Source organism: Porites lutea, chromosome 11, assembly GCF_958299795.1.
Source record: "Porites lutea chromosome 11, jaPorLute2.1, whole genome shotgun sequence".
NCBI lineage: Eukaryota > Metazoa > Cnidaria > Anthozoa > Scleractinia > Poritidae > Porites > Porites lutea.
Genome location: NC_133211.1, coordinates 6,558,642 through 6,572,353, shown reverse-complemented (window position 1 = coordinate 6,572,353; position 13,712 = coordinate 6,558,642). Strand labels below are relative to the sequence as shown.

At 42.0% G+C, this 13,712-nt stretch overlaps 1 protein-coding gene across 1 annotated transcript in view; it reads left to right on the top strand.

Annotated features, from left to right (window-relative positions):
* The window catches only part of LOC140951516 (intraflagellar transport protein 172 homolog), a 57,167-nt gene extending 43,686 nt beyond the window's left edge, over positions 1 to 13,481 (top strand). Inside the window, exons 37-56 of the mRNA XM_073400774.1 lie at positions 531 to 689; positions 1,488 to 1,575; positions 3,901 to 3,993; positions 4,422 to 4,478; positions 4,883 to 4,935; positions 5,394 to 5,529; positions 5,812 to 5,907; positions 6,080 to 6,189; positions 6,397 to 6,460; positions 6,868 to 6,954; positions 7,351 to 7,467; positions 8,134 to 8,244; positions 8,609 to 8,728; positions 8,851 to 8,946; positions 9,390 to 9,449; positions 10,326 to 10,424; positions 10,798 to 10,854; positions 11,682 to 11,778; positions 12,271 to 12,362; positions 12,829 to 13,481. Coding sequence (XP_073256875.1) covers positions 531 to 689; positions 1,488 to 1,575; positions 3,901 to 3,993; positions 4,422 to 4,478; positions 4,883 to 4,935; positions 5,394 to 5,529; positions 5,812 to 5,907; positions 6,080 to 6,189; positions 6,397 to 6,460; positions 6,868 to 6,954; positions 7,351 to 7,467; positions 8,134 to 8,244; positions 8,609 to 8,728; positions 8,851 to 8,946; positions 9,390 to 9,449; positions 10,326 to 10,424; positions 10,798 to 10,854; positions 11,682 to 11,778; positions 12,271 to 12,362; positions 12,829 to 12,918 — 1,882 coding nt within the window. The 3' untranslated portion in view covers positions 12,919 to 13,481. The remainder of the gene's footprint in view (positions 1 to 530; positions 690 to 1,487; positions 1,576 to 3,900; positions 3,994 to 4,421; positions 4,479 to 4,882; positions 4,936 to 5,393; positions 5,530 to 5,811; positions 5,908 to 6,079; positions 6,190 to 6,396; positions 6,461 to 6,867; positions 6,955 to 7,350; positions 7,468 to 8,133; positions 8,245 to 8,608; positions 8,729 to 8,850; positions 8,947 to 9,389; positions 9,450 to 10,325; positions 10,425 to 10,797; positions 10,855 to 11,681; positions 11,779 to 12,270; positions 12,363 to 12,828) is intronic.
* The last annotated feature ends 231 nt before the right edge of the window (positions 13,482 to 13,712 follow it).

Genomic DNA, 13,712 nt, shown 5'->3' with positions numbered 1-13,712 from the left:
AGTCGGAGTCGTAATCAGAAGCGTAGAGCTTATGATCTAGTGAAAAAACTGTTCCGATTCCGCTTACGTTCCGCTTATGATCTTGTGAAAACCAGATTGTCGGAGTCGGAAGCAGAAGCGGAAGAACTAAATCAATCACAAAGCGTGGGAACGTGTATTGTGATTGGTTTATCCTTCCGCTTTTGCTTCCGACTCCGACAATCTGGTTTTCACTAGATCATAAGCGGAACGTAAGCGACGGAGTCGTAAGCGGAGTCGGAAGAAATGGAAACGTTCTGATTCTTCTGACGCCGATTCCGTCGCGCTTATGACTCCGCTTACGACTCCGATTTTTGATTTTCACTTGGTCATAAGCGCTGTTACGACTCCGCTTAGGACTCCGACTCCGTCGCTAGTGAAAACCAACCTTAAGGGTTAGGAATGTTAAACAGCTTTACAAAATGTTGCCACAAATCTTTTTACCTTTAGTTTTGCGTTTTAAAAAATGGTACCCTTAAGTTTGTTTCTTTCTTTCTTTTTGTCTTAACTAGTGCTTTTGAGTTCGCGTTTGATTTAGCCCGCACGGCTATGAAATCCAAACTGCCGGACATTCACCTGAAGTACGCCATGTTCTTAGAGGACGAAGGAAAGTTCACAGAAGCCGAACATGAATTTATTAAAGCTGGAAAATCCAAGGAGGCTGTCCTTATGTGAGTTATTTGGGCGGGTTTTATGTAACATTCACAACCAACTTAATGCTCCTCTGCGCAATTTCCTTATTCTATAGCTTTCGATCGTTGCAATAGACACTGTTATAGCGCGCCCTGGGCCCAGTTGTTCGAAAATCGATTACCGCTTAACCCGCGGTTAAGTTTAACCCCGGTTTCTTTTTCTTGTGTCAAAAAGCATTTTCTCGGATAATTTTCTCTGTTATTTTTAGAGCTTCCAATCATCAACTTGTAGACAAAAAGAATTAAAACTGAAATGCTTTTTAAGCTTTCAAATCTGAATTCAAATCTCGCACTATCTAACCCAGCTTTGAACAACTCGGCCCCTGTTGTCTGTTTGACTGTTTCCTCAGATAATAACATACCAATATGGTGTTCCCTGCCCTGTTTTATTGTCACGGTAGATTCCACTTTACCCGGCTTTGTTTTGAGTTTGACATGTTAGAAGTTTTAAAGCATGGTCTGTCCTCATTGCAATGGACTTTTTTCTACCGCGCTCTTTTCTGCGTTTTATTGTTACATAGCATGCTACCATACCTCTATAACCCGTTCTACCAGAGGGTGGCTGCTGCGTGAGACGTTTCAATAGCGCATTCTGTTCTGTTTCCCGTTTCATTCTGAACTTAAATCTAAGTTTACCAATCATAGCGTCCATTTTTCTGTATTTGTTTGCTTCGTTAAATAGTGTTAGTGTCTAAATTCGCAATATTGCGTATTTTACTACAATGGCGACTAACATGGGTTTTTCACTGTTCCCCACCCCCACCCCCCATATTTCAGGTACGTTCACAATCAAGATTGGGACAGTGCTCAGAGAGTGGCAGAGGAAAATGATCCTGATAGCGTTACGGACGTCTTAGTAGGACAGGTGCTGTTTATCCGGTGCTTTGATAGGTTAAAACGCGGATCAATTAAGGTTTTTGGGTATCTGACTACCTACCCCTCCCGTAAGTCAATGTTAGCAATTAGTCCTTACTTATGGCAAAATTGTGACTTAGGGGAGGGGTAGGTGGTCAGTTACCCAGAAACCTCCATTTATCTTAAATCCCTTTAAAGTACGATTCTTTTTACTTGTACATTCATTTATAGCACCCGGTTGGTGAAGGTGTCTGTAGGGTTGATCCTTACCTTTCATGGCCTTACTTACTGACTGCCTTTGCTTTGGTTGTGTACTGAAGAGAATACGCCAACTCCTTCAATGCTCCGCAGCCTCGCTTTCTGTTATATCCTACTCTTATTTCCTCCTTTGATTAAGTGGGGCTTCTTTTATTCCGAGTTCCTATCCCAAATTATCTACCTCTTGTCCTCTCTTCCCTACCCCTGTTCCCAATCTATTTTGCCAACCCTGTTGTCAACCTTACTTCCCTTACCCCTGTTCCCAACTGTTGCTCCCTATCTCTCCTCCCTACCCCTGTTCCCAATTTATTTTACCAACTCCTATTGTCAACCTTTGTTCCCTAACCCCTTTTCCCAACTGTTGTTCCCTACCTCTCTTCCCTACCCCTGTTCCCAATCTATTTTACCAACGCCTGTTGTCAACCATTGTTTCCTAACCCCTGTTCCCAACTGTTGTTCCCTATCTCTCTTCCCTACCCCTGTTCCCAATCTATTTTACCAACGCCTGTTGTCAACCATTGTTTCCTAACCCCTGTTCCCAACTGTTGTTCCCTATCTCTCTTCCCTACCCCTGTTCCCAATCTATTTTACCAACGCCTGTTGTCAACCATTGTTTCCTAACCCCTGTTCCCAACTGTTGTTCCCTATCTCTCTTCCCTACCCCTGTTCCCAATCTATTTTACCAACGCCTGTTGTCAACCATTGTTTCCTAACCCCTTTTCCCAACTGTTGTTCCCTATCTCTCTTCCCTACCCCTGTTCCCAATCTATTCTACCAACGCCTGTTGTCAACCATTGTTTCCTAACCCCTGTTCCCAACTGTTGTTCCCTATCTCTCTTCCCTACCCCTGTTCCCAATCTATTTTACCAACGCCTGTTGTCAACCATTGTTTCCTAACCCCTGTTCCCAACTGTTGTTCCCTATCTCTCTTCCCTACCCCTGTTCCCAATCTATTTTACCAACGCCTGTTGTCAACCATTGTTTCCTAACCCCTTTTCCCAACTGTTGTTCCCTATCTCTCTTCCCTACCCCTGTTCCCAATCTATTTTACCAACGCCTGTTGTCAACCATTGTTTCCTAACCCCTGTTCCCAACTGTTGTTCCCTATCTCTCTTCCCTACCCCTGTTCCCAATCTATTTTACCAACGCCTGTTGTCAACCATTGTTTCCTAACCCCTGTTCCCAACTGTTGTTCCCTATCTCTCTTCCCTACCCCTGTTCCCAATCTATTTTACCAACGCCTGTTGTCAACCATTGTTTCCTAACCCCTGTTCCCAACTGTTGTTCCCTATCTCTCTTCCCTACCCCTGTTCCCAATCTATTTTACCAACGCCTGTTGTCAACCATTGTTTCCTAACCCCTGTTCCCAACTGTTGTTCCCTATCTCTCTTCCCTACCCCTGTTCCCAATCTATTTTACCAACGCCTGTTGTCAACCATTGTTTCCTAACCCCTTTTCCCAACTGTTGTTCCCTATCTCTCTTCCCTACCCCTGTTCCCAATCTATTTTACCAACGCCTGTTGTCAACCATTGTTTCCTAACCCCTGTTCCCAACTGTTGTTCCCTATCTCTCTTCCCTACCCCTGTTGCCACGTTTTTGTTTCTTGACCCTTTTTCCCAACTTCAGTTACCAGCCCTTGTTCCCAATCTTTTTCTCTCCCCCTGTTCCCAATCCTTGTTTCTAAACTCTGCTCCATACCCCTGTTCCCTACTCCTGTTTCTGATTCTTTTTTCAATCCTTGTAATACTCCTTCAATCCTTGTTCACAGCCCCTGTTTTTAATCCTTGTTCCTTGTTCCTTGTTCCCTTCCTCTTTTTCCCCATGAATGTTGCCAAACCCTGTTTCCAACCTCCGTTTCCAACTCCTGTTCCCAACCTTTTTCCACTTCCCATGTTTCCAGCCTCTGTTTATTATTCCCGTTCCCAACGCCTGTTTTTAATTCTTGTTTCCAACTTCTGCTCTCTATCTCTGTTTCCAATCCTTTTCAATCTATTCCCAACCCCTGTTCCTAACCTCCAATCCCAATCTCTACCTCCTAACGGAAAATTTGAATGTTCGTCTTTCTGTATATTGTAGGCTCGTGTTGCATTCGACAAAAAGGAATTCCAAAAAGCAGAAACATTTCTATTGCGCGCTCAGAGACCAGAACTTTCTGCTCGCTATTACAAGGTACCTTAGCTTTACTAGAACACTGAGCCATGTTATCAAAGTTGTAGACTTTTTTATTCATAAATTCGTAACATTTTGTTTTAAGTTATTGTTTAATGTATCTTTTGTAGTTGCTTTTTAGGAGGTCCTATTCGTTTTCCTCAAAGGCACTAGTTTTGCCTTGTAACGCAAGCAATGCAATCCTGGGGAACTTAAAGCGAGTAACAGAGGAATGTTGGAACCATGCGAATCAGCAGTAAAGCATCTCATTCTCGAGTTCTGACCATGCGCATAAGCCGCGTTAACTTGGGAATGGGGCCAGAGTTTTCTGTAGTATAACCCTCTACAACGTCGTCAGCGTTAAAACTGCATCGGGCAAAATTAAAGCTATGATTAATTTACCTTTGGACATGGGCTGAATAAAAGGTGTTATTTTGTTCTATATACAGGAAGCTGGTATGTGGACAGATGCTCTACGCGTTGTGAAGGAGTATTTACCTCATAAGGTATGTGCCTGCACAGCGGACTTTATCTACATCAGCCCTTACTAACACGTGTTGAAAACATGTGATGGGCTGTTTACTGTGATTTCAAAAACCGTAGTAAGGTTATTTAGGTAGGATGGCACTTGACAGTTTCAAAAACTGATAAACCTTTGGCCCTCTAAGTTTCCCTAACTAATTGGAGACACTTTCCAGAGGAAGAAGGTGTCTGAATTGTCGCGTCTGTGGATGGCATTCTAAGGTGTAGTCATTCAAATAAATCTGATTGACATTTATTGTTCAATTGTACTATTTATGGTACATTTCCCAGTTGCGAGTCTCGGATATTACCATTCTAACGAAATCCATTATTTTTACCAACTCTGGATTCTTATAACTTGTTCAAATGTTCTTTACTTTCCCAACAGCTGGAGCAGTGGCAGGACGAGTATGATAGAGAGGTCATGTCCAAAGGAAACAGGTATAATCAGTTTGACGAACAAGTTTAACCAGTTTGAAAAGGGATACTACAGCCAATTCTGTAGATGTTTTCGGGCTATGGAACCTAGGCCCCCTTTCGACCCCTTTTAGGGCCAATCCAATGATATTGTCTAGATACTAGGCGGATACATCATTAATATTCGGTAATATTAGAGTAGTACAGTAGCTATTCCAAAGTTCTGTTTTTCATTGGCCTAAATAAGCAGTAGCTTCTTTGTTTTTAGGGCTAGGGGTATTGTTTGTGTAGATTCATCTATTGTTTTGTTCTTCAATCACAGACCATGTCTTTAGAGCTACTGACCTTCTCTAATATTAGTATTATTGGCCTGCCTGCAAGCTCTCGTGGGGGGTTGGGGGGGGGGGGGGTGGTAGTCACTCGCTCGCAAGCTATTGGTGTATTTGAAGTTGACCTACTGTTTTATTACTGTTTTATTTCAGAGGGGCGGAGTCTTTGTTGAACCAAGGAATTGAGTGGGAAAAGAAAGGCGAGTACAACCGTGCCATTGAGATGTATATGAAGATTACACCGAATATGACAACTGATCATGAACTGGTCGAGGATGCTATGGTCAAGGTTAGTGTAATTAGTCAGGTGATCTACTGCTAATGACTCGAGGGTACAGGAATATCTTATCTTTGGAAGCCTGTTAAGAGAAGCTTGAGCAAAATGTCTCTCATGCGTTCATATAGATACCCAATTATTTCAGGGCACTAAAGTTGTTTTCGTGCACACTTCTTGAAGAGTGGTCGATGGAATGGGCTGTATGGCTTGCAAAGCGTTCTCGTGGCTCGTTAAGAAGAGTACTTAACATCTCCTGTTCTAATAAACGTACTCATCAACTGTTACTACTTTCAGGCTGTTGAACTAGCGATGAAGTTCGTCAGTGATAGAGCTTATGATGTGGCGAGGATTGCCTGTCCCCGACTGGCTGAGATCAAGTGTTATGAACAGGTCTGTCAATAAACATTGCACCAGTTATTAACAATAAGTTAATTGTTCTCTGTTTTCTTTTGTTTGTTTATACTAACTAGAGACATTATGCTGTATCAACGGTGTTTTAAATCTAAGTGTTGTCCTCCGTATTTTTGTTAAACCATGTTCTTTTCTGTTTGTTTTTTGTTAGGCTGGCGAGCTGTATCTTGGAGTTGAGATGGTGAAGGAAGCTATTGATGTCTATATCCAGGGTGAACTGTGGCCAAAAGCCAAGAGATGTGCTGCAGAAATGGCCCCCAAGTACGTAAATTGTGTTTTACTTTAACTTACTTGCTGGCTATTCTCTTAATTCTGAAAAATGTACTCGGGGAGAACTCAATACATTACCATGAACTTCTAGAAAATGGGAGGTCTTTTCTTTTAGCCAAGTCTTGTATACTGCCGGCAGAGTGTATGAACATCAATGATCCTGTTGTGTCAACGTTTTTCTTTTATTCACTATTTCAGGTACGAACAGTACGTCGAGGATGCTTACGTTGCTTTTCTAAAACAGAAAGGACAAGCTGAACAGGTACAAAACAACATGAAAAACAGTTTTAGATCACAGGCTTAAGGCAGCCCAAATTGGTCATACACTTGGGTCCTGTAGGCATGTTATGTACATCAAGGCGAAGTTATGAAATCGGTGACGATGATGATGATGATGACAATAATGATGATATTGATGATGATGATGGTTATGATGGTGATGATGATGATGATTAGTCAATCAATCAATCAATCAATCGTTTATTTACTTACGGATTGTCTAATGAGCCAATAAGCTCGTTCAAAATACGTGCGTAAATGTAGATGATGATGCTGATGATGCTGATCATAGTGGTGATGATGATATGATGATGTTGATGATAATGAGTGATGATGATGACGATGACGAGTGTAAATCACTAATGCGATCTGTTGTTCTCGTTTTTCCAGTTGGTTGATGTGGATGTAATCGCTGGTTTGGATATGATGGTACAAAGAGGGCAGTGGGATAAGGCTATCGAAACCGCTGAACAACAGGTACGCAGAACTGCATTTTCTATCCAAGCATCATTTAGTAACCGAGGTGATGTATTACCTTGCGATAATCTCAATAATAACGGCACAGGTCTTAATTCCCATAAATATTTCTTTGCAAATGGCTTTATGCCAGTCTAAGGGAGCTTACCGAAAATCAGAACTGGGTGCCCGAACCAGTTACTTGAACGTGAATTGAAACTTGTATTTCGAAATCGTCGCTTAAAACGTATCCCTGCCGTACACTTAATATAGGTAAAGACTGATCTGGCTGGATAGTACTGATTAACAGTGGAATTCTGTTATCGACTGTACTGGTTTTGCGGCCCAGTTCTGACGAATGATAAGCGCACTGAATTCTGTTATATTTTGTAATCTATTCACCTTTTTTTCTCACAGGGTTATGAAGTTCTTAGTAAGTACGTCGCATTGTATGCTGCTAATTTGATCAAAGAAAACAACACCCTGAAAGCCTTGGACTTATTTTGTAGATACGGTGCTCCAGCTAATCCACAGGTGACTGACAACTTGTTACTTAATAACTTACAGTACATTGTCAACACTCAAATAGACAGGCGAGGTCCAATGTAAGGGCACCTTCACATATACGCTATATGTGGGTTGAGTTTGTTGTTGGTTCTCTCCCTTGCTCCGAGAGTTTTTCTCCAGGTGCTCCAGTTTTCCCCTGTACTCAAAAACCAACATTTCCAAATTGCAATTCGATCAGGAATCAGGTAGACGAAGAACCACTATGTGGATGTGCTACCTCCAAATCATTATTTATTTATTTATATATGAGAGACCAAGAGCGACGTTGCAAACAAGTCCCGCGCTCGGCCTTTTTTAAAAGAAGGCCTCAGAGCTCAGGTATTATCCTATATGTAAGGCACTATTCAACCTAAGAGAGAACGTTCTGGGGTATTCCAGAATTGCAATGAGTCAACTAAGTCTAATGTTCGCTTATTTCACCTCAAAGAAAACAAATTCCACAAGCAAGATAGAAATAGGATTATGGTACCCCTCATTGAACGCCACATTGCTCTCCGTACATTTCATATGGTGTCTATGAGATTCAGATTCAGACAGAAACCACAAAATTGATTCGCGATTTTGAATTTGTCAAGTCAAGCTACTTGTCAACAGTACATGGCTAATCTGTCCTTGCTTTGTTTATGTCAACAGAACTTTAATATTTACAAGCGCATCATAACAGACGTGATATCCATGCCAGGACTGTGGTCTGCTGATAGTTACCGCACTTGGGCGGATCTCAGAGACGTCCTGTTTGAGATAGTAAGTTTTGTTTTTATTATCTGAGAATCTGACCCTGTATAACTATGTTTAGAATCCGCAAATACAGCGCTATGCCTTGGTAAGAATCGGTCTATTTACCCCCAGAGGACGGACCCTTCCCTAAAACCCAAACCTCGAGTTCTCTTGTTCTTTTCAGGAGTCTCTCTGGAAGTTGAACTTCCCTCTTAGACGGACACTTAGTTCTAGTCCAAGAGGTGTCCTAGTTCTGACCCCCCCTCCCTTCTATTTGTCACGCAACGCTGTTGTTGTGTGACAGAGAGAGAAGCCAGAACTGGACTAAAGGTGTCCACGTTTAATAAAGAAATGTAATAATTGAAAACTTCATTTTGATCTTTGATTTAAGGTTGACGGTTTAAGTAAAGGATCAGCGGCTAGTTCACCACAGGCTAAGGAATTTGAGGTCATGCTGGAAGTCGTGCATTACTATAGTACCAGATGCGCCTGCATGCAACACAAATCGCTGGTAAGCAGTATTGATAAGTTAATCAGTCGAGCTTTCCCTCATTCCGGTGAACAGAGACACCATCTCGAGGCTTTCTCTTATGTTGTTTCCTTTTTTATTGTTTCCTCGTTTTCTTTTAACAGGACACACTAGCAGCCAAATTATCAATTTCTCTTCTTCGACATTCTGATATTGTTCCATGTGACAAAGCATTTTACGAAGCTGGGGTGGCAGCAAAGGTGAGTGGTGTTTTTTTTCTTATAATTTCATTCAGTTGCCTTTCCTTTGTGCCCGTCAGCTTTCCTTTAACATCATCTTCACAAGGACCTCTCCACCCTTTCTTGCAAGGTTATGTAGTTGAAAGCTAATCACCGTAGCCTGTACTGTAGCCTTTTTTGGCGGAAGATCTTAGATAACAATGAACTCAACCAAGTTGTAGCGTCCAGCGGTTTTAGTGATGTTTGGGTGGGGTGCTCAGTCTCGCGGGCTCATAAAATCCCAGTCTCGGTCATTGTTATTTAAGGATTTTCTTTTTTGGCGGGCGATTTTGTACTGCTGTGGCCGCCATCTTTGAATTTATGGCTGAGGAAGACTGGAGAGAGTAGGTAGGCGATTTACTCGAGCAAGCCATACTCAGAACCATGCAAAAGACACTAAACATTTTCCTTATATTTCCTAACAGGGCGTTGGCTGGGAAAATATGGCTTTCGTTTTCCTCAATCGTTACCTGGATCTCAGTGAGGTTGGTTATTTAAACCAATTAGTTTACTTCCAGATGAACGTTCTTTGCCATACAGTTTCCTTTTTATACGTGCAGTCTGTTTAACGTTTCGTCGAAAGCGGATACGTCTACTGTAATGATGGGATCAGAACAGCCCCCGAAATAATCCCAAGGTTTATTTAGCAGGAGTCGCGGTCAATTTGCGGATGATCTCAGGGTCGGCACCATTTAGGGCGCTGTACATTCTCGGAGACCCAGGAGCAGTCAGTCGGGCAGGAAGAAAAGGCGCGACGAAAACCCGTGCTTGAAAACTTTCTTTGCGCCTTTTCTCCCGGCCCGACTGATTGCCCCTGGGTCTCCGAGGATGGGGGCTGTACGGATGGTACATTATCCTTTCTTATGGATTGGACCTACTGGTGACGATAGTTCTCCTGATCCTATTGTTTGACCTGTTTTTGTAGCTATTCTAGTCCTAAATTTGGCTAGGATATTTTTTTACACAGTCAAACCTCTTTAATACGGACACCAAAGGGACAGAAACAAGCGTCCGCTTTACAGAGGTGTCCGTATTATAGAGGTGGGGAGTATATGATTTTTTGGCATTTCTGGGACCAAACGAACTGTCCATAATAGAGAGGTGTCCGTATTATAAAGGTGTCCGTAAGGAGAGGTTAGACTGTACCAACAGCGCAAGTTTGTTTGTTCATTACATCCTTTTGTATAGAAGAGCCAATGCTCTTGCGTTTTGTAGCAGGCTCTCATAAAACTAACGATTGCGTTTGGACAATTGTAAACCAGTTCTGCACACACCCTGATCCAGTTTAAAGGTCTCGTCTAAAAGTAGTTCGTAGTCGCCTTACTACTTGCGTTTATTGTATTGTACATAATTATTTTCAGGGTATCGAGGAAGGAAGTCTTGACATGTTGGATAACAGTGACTTTGCAGACACTGATATTCCATTTGAGGTCCCTGTTCCCGATAAACAACACCTTCCGGTGAGTTTCTTTACTGCAACATGGTCAAACGACGTATTTTCCTACGTGTGTAATGGAGATCACTCTTTTTAGTCTTTGCATAAAGTCTAGGGCTCTGTCGTTCAATGGTTGGATAACGCTATCACCCGTGTAAATCACAACCCGGCGGATAATTGTTAGGGAAACTGATTGCGTTTTTCGTTGGTTAATGATTTATGCCGTTTATAGCGTTTTCCGCCTTTTGAACTCAGTACTAGGGCCAGAGGTGTAACCGTTTTGAGAAGTACCTTCCATATGGTACGATTATTAAAAAGTTGTAAACGACTGAAGTGAAAGCTGGTGAGCAGTGCAGAGTATTAACAATACCTCTGTTTTCCCTGCTACTTGTTTTCAGGAGGATAAACGTGAAGAAGTAAAGGAATGGGTTTTGGCTGTATCCATGGATCAAAAGGTTGGTCTTAACTCTTTCCCACCCAAGAGTGCAAGAAATCGTCGTCGTCGTCATCATCATCATCATCATTATCATTGCTATTTGCGGCATAGGGCGTGTGAGGCCGTTTTTTTAATGGACCGGGTCGTCAGCCCTCTTCCTAGCCTTTAACATTGTCTGGTCTCTATCTTTCGACCTGTTCAGCATGGGCGGCCCTACCAGGGACTTGCCTTAATAGCTCTGGGGGAAAACGCGCAAAGCGTCCACCATGATAAGGTGGTGATCCCATCAAGGCAGTTTAAGAACTGTTTTCTTGAATTCTGGTAAAAAAAATTAGAATTCGTGGCGACGAACTCGTAGTACTGAGTGAAGGTACTAAATAGGTTATATTGAATGGTCATATACTACTTTCATGCCACTACTCATGTACCTGGGCCATTGTTGCGTCGAAGGGTGGGCCGGAGTATTTAAAAAAGAAGCGAATCGTCCAAACTCTCAAAGATGGCAAAATGCTTAAACAGAGAATAATTAGAATGTTTGGAGTGCCAAATTGTCGTTTCCAATGTCCAAATGTTTTTGCGTTATCCCTTCATCAGTGGAATACGGTTGGTTTTGCTGAAGCTACGACAGCGTGTTGCTCTAAACGTTTGGAAACTGAAAACAACAAATTGGCAATTAAAATGACACAAAGTTCTACGCTAATCCAGACCTTTATAGCCCTTGCACTTAACTAAATAACAATTAATTTACTTCAACAGCCACCTCCCTCCTTTTTGCCCCCATTCACCAATTTACCCGTCCTGGAGTGACAATCATCTGACCAAAAGGCATGTTTCACTTGTTTTCAGGTGGAGCAAGTGTTACCAACGGATGAACGTGATACATACGAGGCTTGTCTGGTGGCTGCTAACACTGGCATCACCTCCCTACCTTGTGTTATAACTGGTAAGAGGAAGAAACTCACTAACGAATAGCTTGGTGACGAAGCCATCTTGGACTACAACTCCACAAGCAGTGCCTTTCTGGAATGTCCATGAGGGCAAGAAAACCGAGCTAATGAGCAAGCAAGCTAAGATTTTGCTCTTTGAGGGCGAACTGGAAGAAGCAATAGGGAGCTGAAGCAAAGGCGTTTTTGAGCGACGCACGTCAATCGGAAGTGATTTGTGGAAGAAGTGGGACGATTTGTCCGAAAACTTGGACAAAACCAATGCTGAAGAATGCAAAAAGTCCATTTCCGGTTGACGTGCGTCGCTGAAAAACGTGTTAGTTTAATCTCCCTAATCTTTCCCCAATTTTCGTTCGCTCCAGGGCTGCTGAGCTTGTTGTCAATTCAAGTTTCCAGATAAGGGATTGATCGTAAGGCAATAATGCTTTTACTTACTGAACTTAAATAAAAAAGGAATGAAACTGAATTAACATGACCTAAATTCATTTCAGGGTATCCCGTCTTGCGCAGCAAAATCGAGTTCAAGAGACCGGGCAAAGCTGCGAACAAGGAGGACTGGAACAAGTTTATCATGGCTACCAAGGTTGGATTAACCGTTTTTGGTTTTGGTCATGTTAAGTTAGGAAACCTGTGACTTATGTGGAAAACCTGTGGGCGACAGGATCAAGAGTTTCAAATAGAGAGCCAATACTACCATAGCATAGATATGTGATAGGCTGGGTTGTACCTTTAGGGACTGTGGTCTTTGTTCAGAGAGCAAAGAACATCGCCTTAAGTTTTGTTGATTTAGGGCCCGTTTACATGAAGGTGGGGAACCCCAGATAGGTGAGGTAATATGTGGTGGGTCAACCCACCTATCATGTAAACGTGATCAAATAAAAATGAGAGATTATATGGACAGGAGGGTTACCCCACCTAAGCGGGTTACCTCACCTACCTGGGGTTCCCCACCTCCATGTAAACAGGCCCTATCTCTGTGAAAAAAAATTCAGTGGTTTCGCAAATTTGTTGCAGATTAACATTTACCTTGCTTTCTATTTTATTTTCAGGTTTCGCATAGCCCCGAATGCCAAGATGTCCTGCGTTTCCTAGGGAACTGGTGCGGGGCTCCTCAGAACCCCTCTTACTCATTTAACTGAAAACGCGAATCAGCTGATATTTATTACCAAGAAAACATGAAGGATTTACTGCTGTCTACAACACTTTGTATTTATTTCCGAATATTTTAGTTGAACTACAGAACAGAGAAAAAAATGAGGAAATTTTTTTGCTAAAATGTTTAAACAGATTGGAGCAATTTATTGTAATCATGCGTAAGGCTACGATTTCTGGTGGCTTTTATGCTGCCTCGTGAAAACTGACTTAAATTAACCTGAACTTTGCGCATTAACAATTCTCATTGTTTTTTGTTTGTTTGTTTGTTTGTTTTTTTTGTTACCATTCATTCCTTTCATGTCTGATTCCACGCAGTCTGCTAAGTCATGCTAAGATAGAACGATGCTACATCCCCTTTTGGCCACGCCCTAAAAACCGCATGACTTATTCCTGCGTTAGTCTTACAGTCTTATTAGCCAAGAACTTTGTCTTGTAAGCGTTAAATTGTCTTTAAGAGAAGAGTATTTCACAAGATGAAGGCTTTATTTATGTCGCTGTACATTGCGCGAGTGTAGTTTTATTGTAGAAATGTTTGTTTCATGTTGAAAAATAATAAATAGATACTTGTGTTCACATAACATTTTTGGCGCATACGTTCGAGACTGTGCCTCAAGAATTGCCCTACTATATACGGAGAAGTATCCGAAATTAAACGCTATCTAATATTTCTTTTTGGCTTTCTTTCCCGTATCTTTTTCATAATTAAGCAATAACTTGAAGTCCGATTAATTACTGAAAGGGTTTGATTTTAAGCTTCCTAACCCCCCTCCCCTCCCAC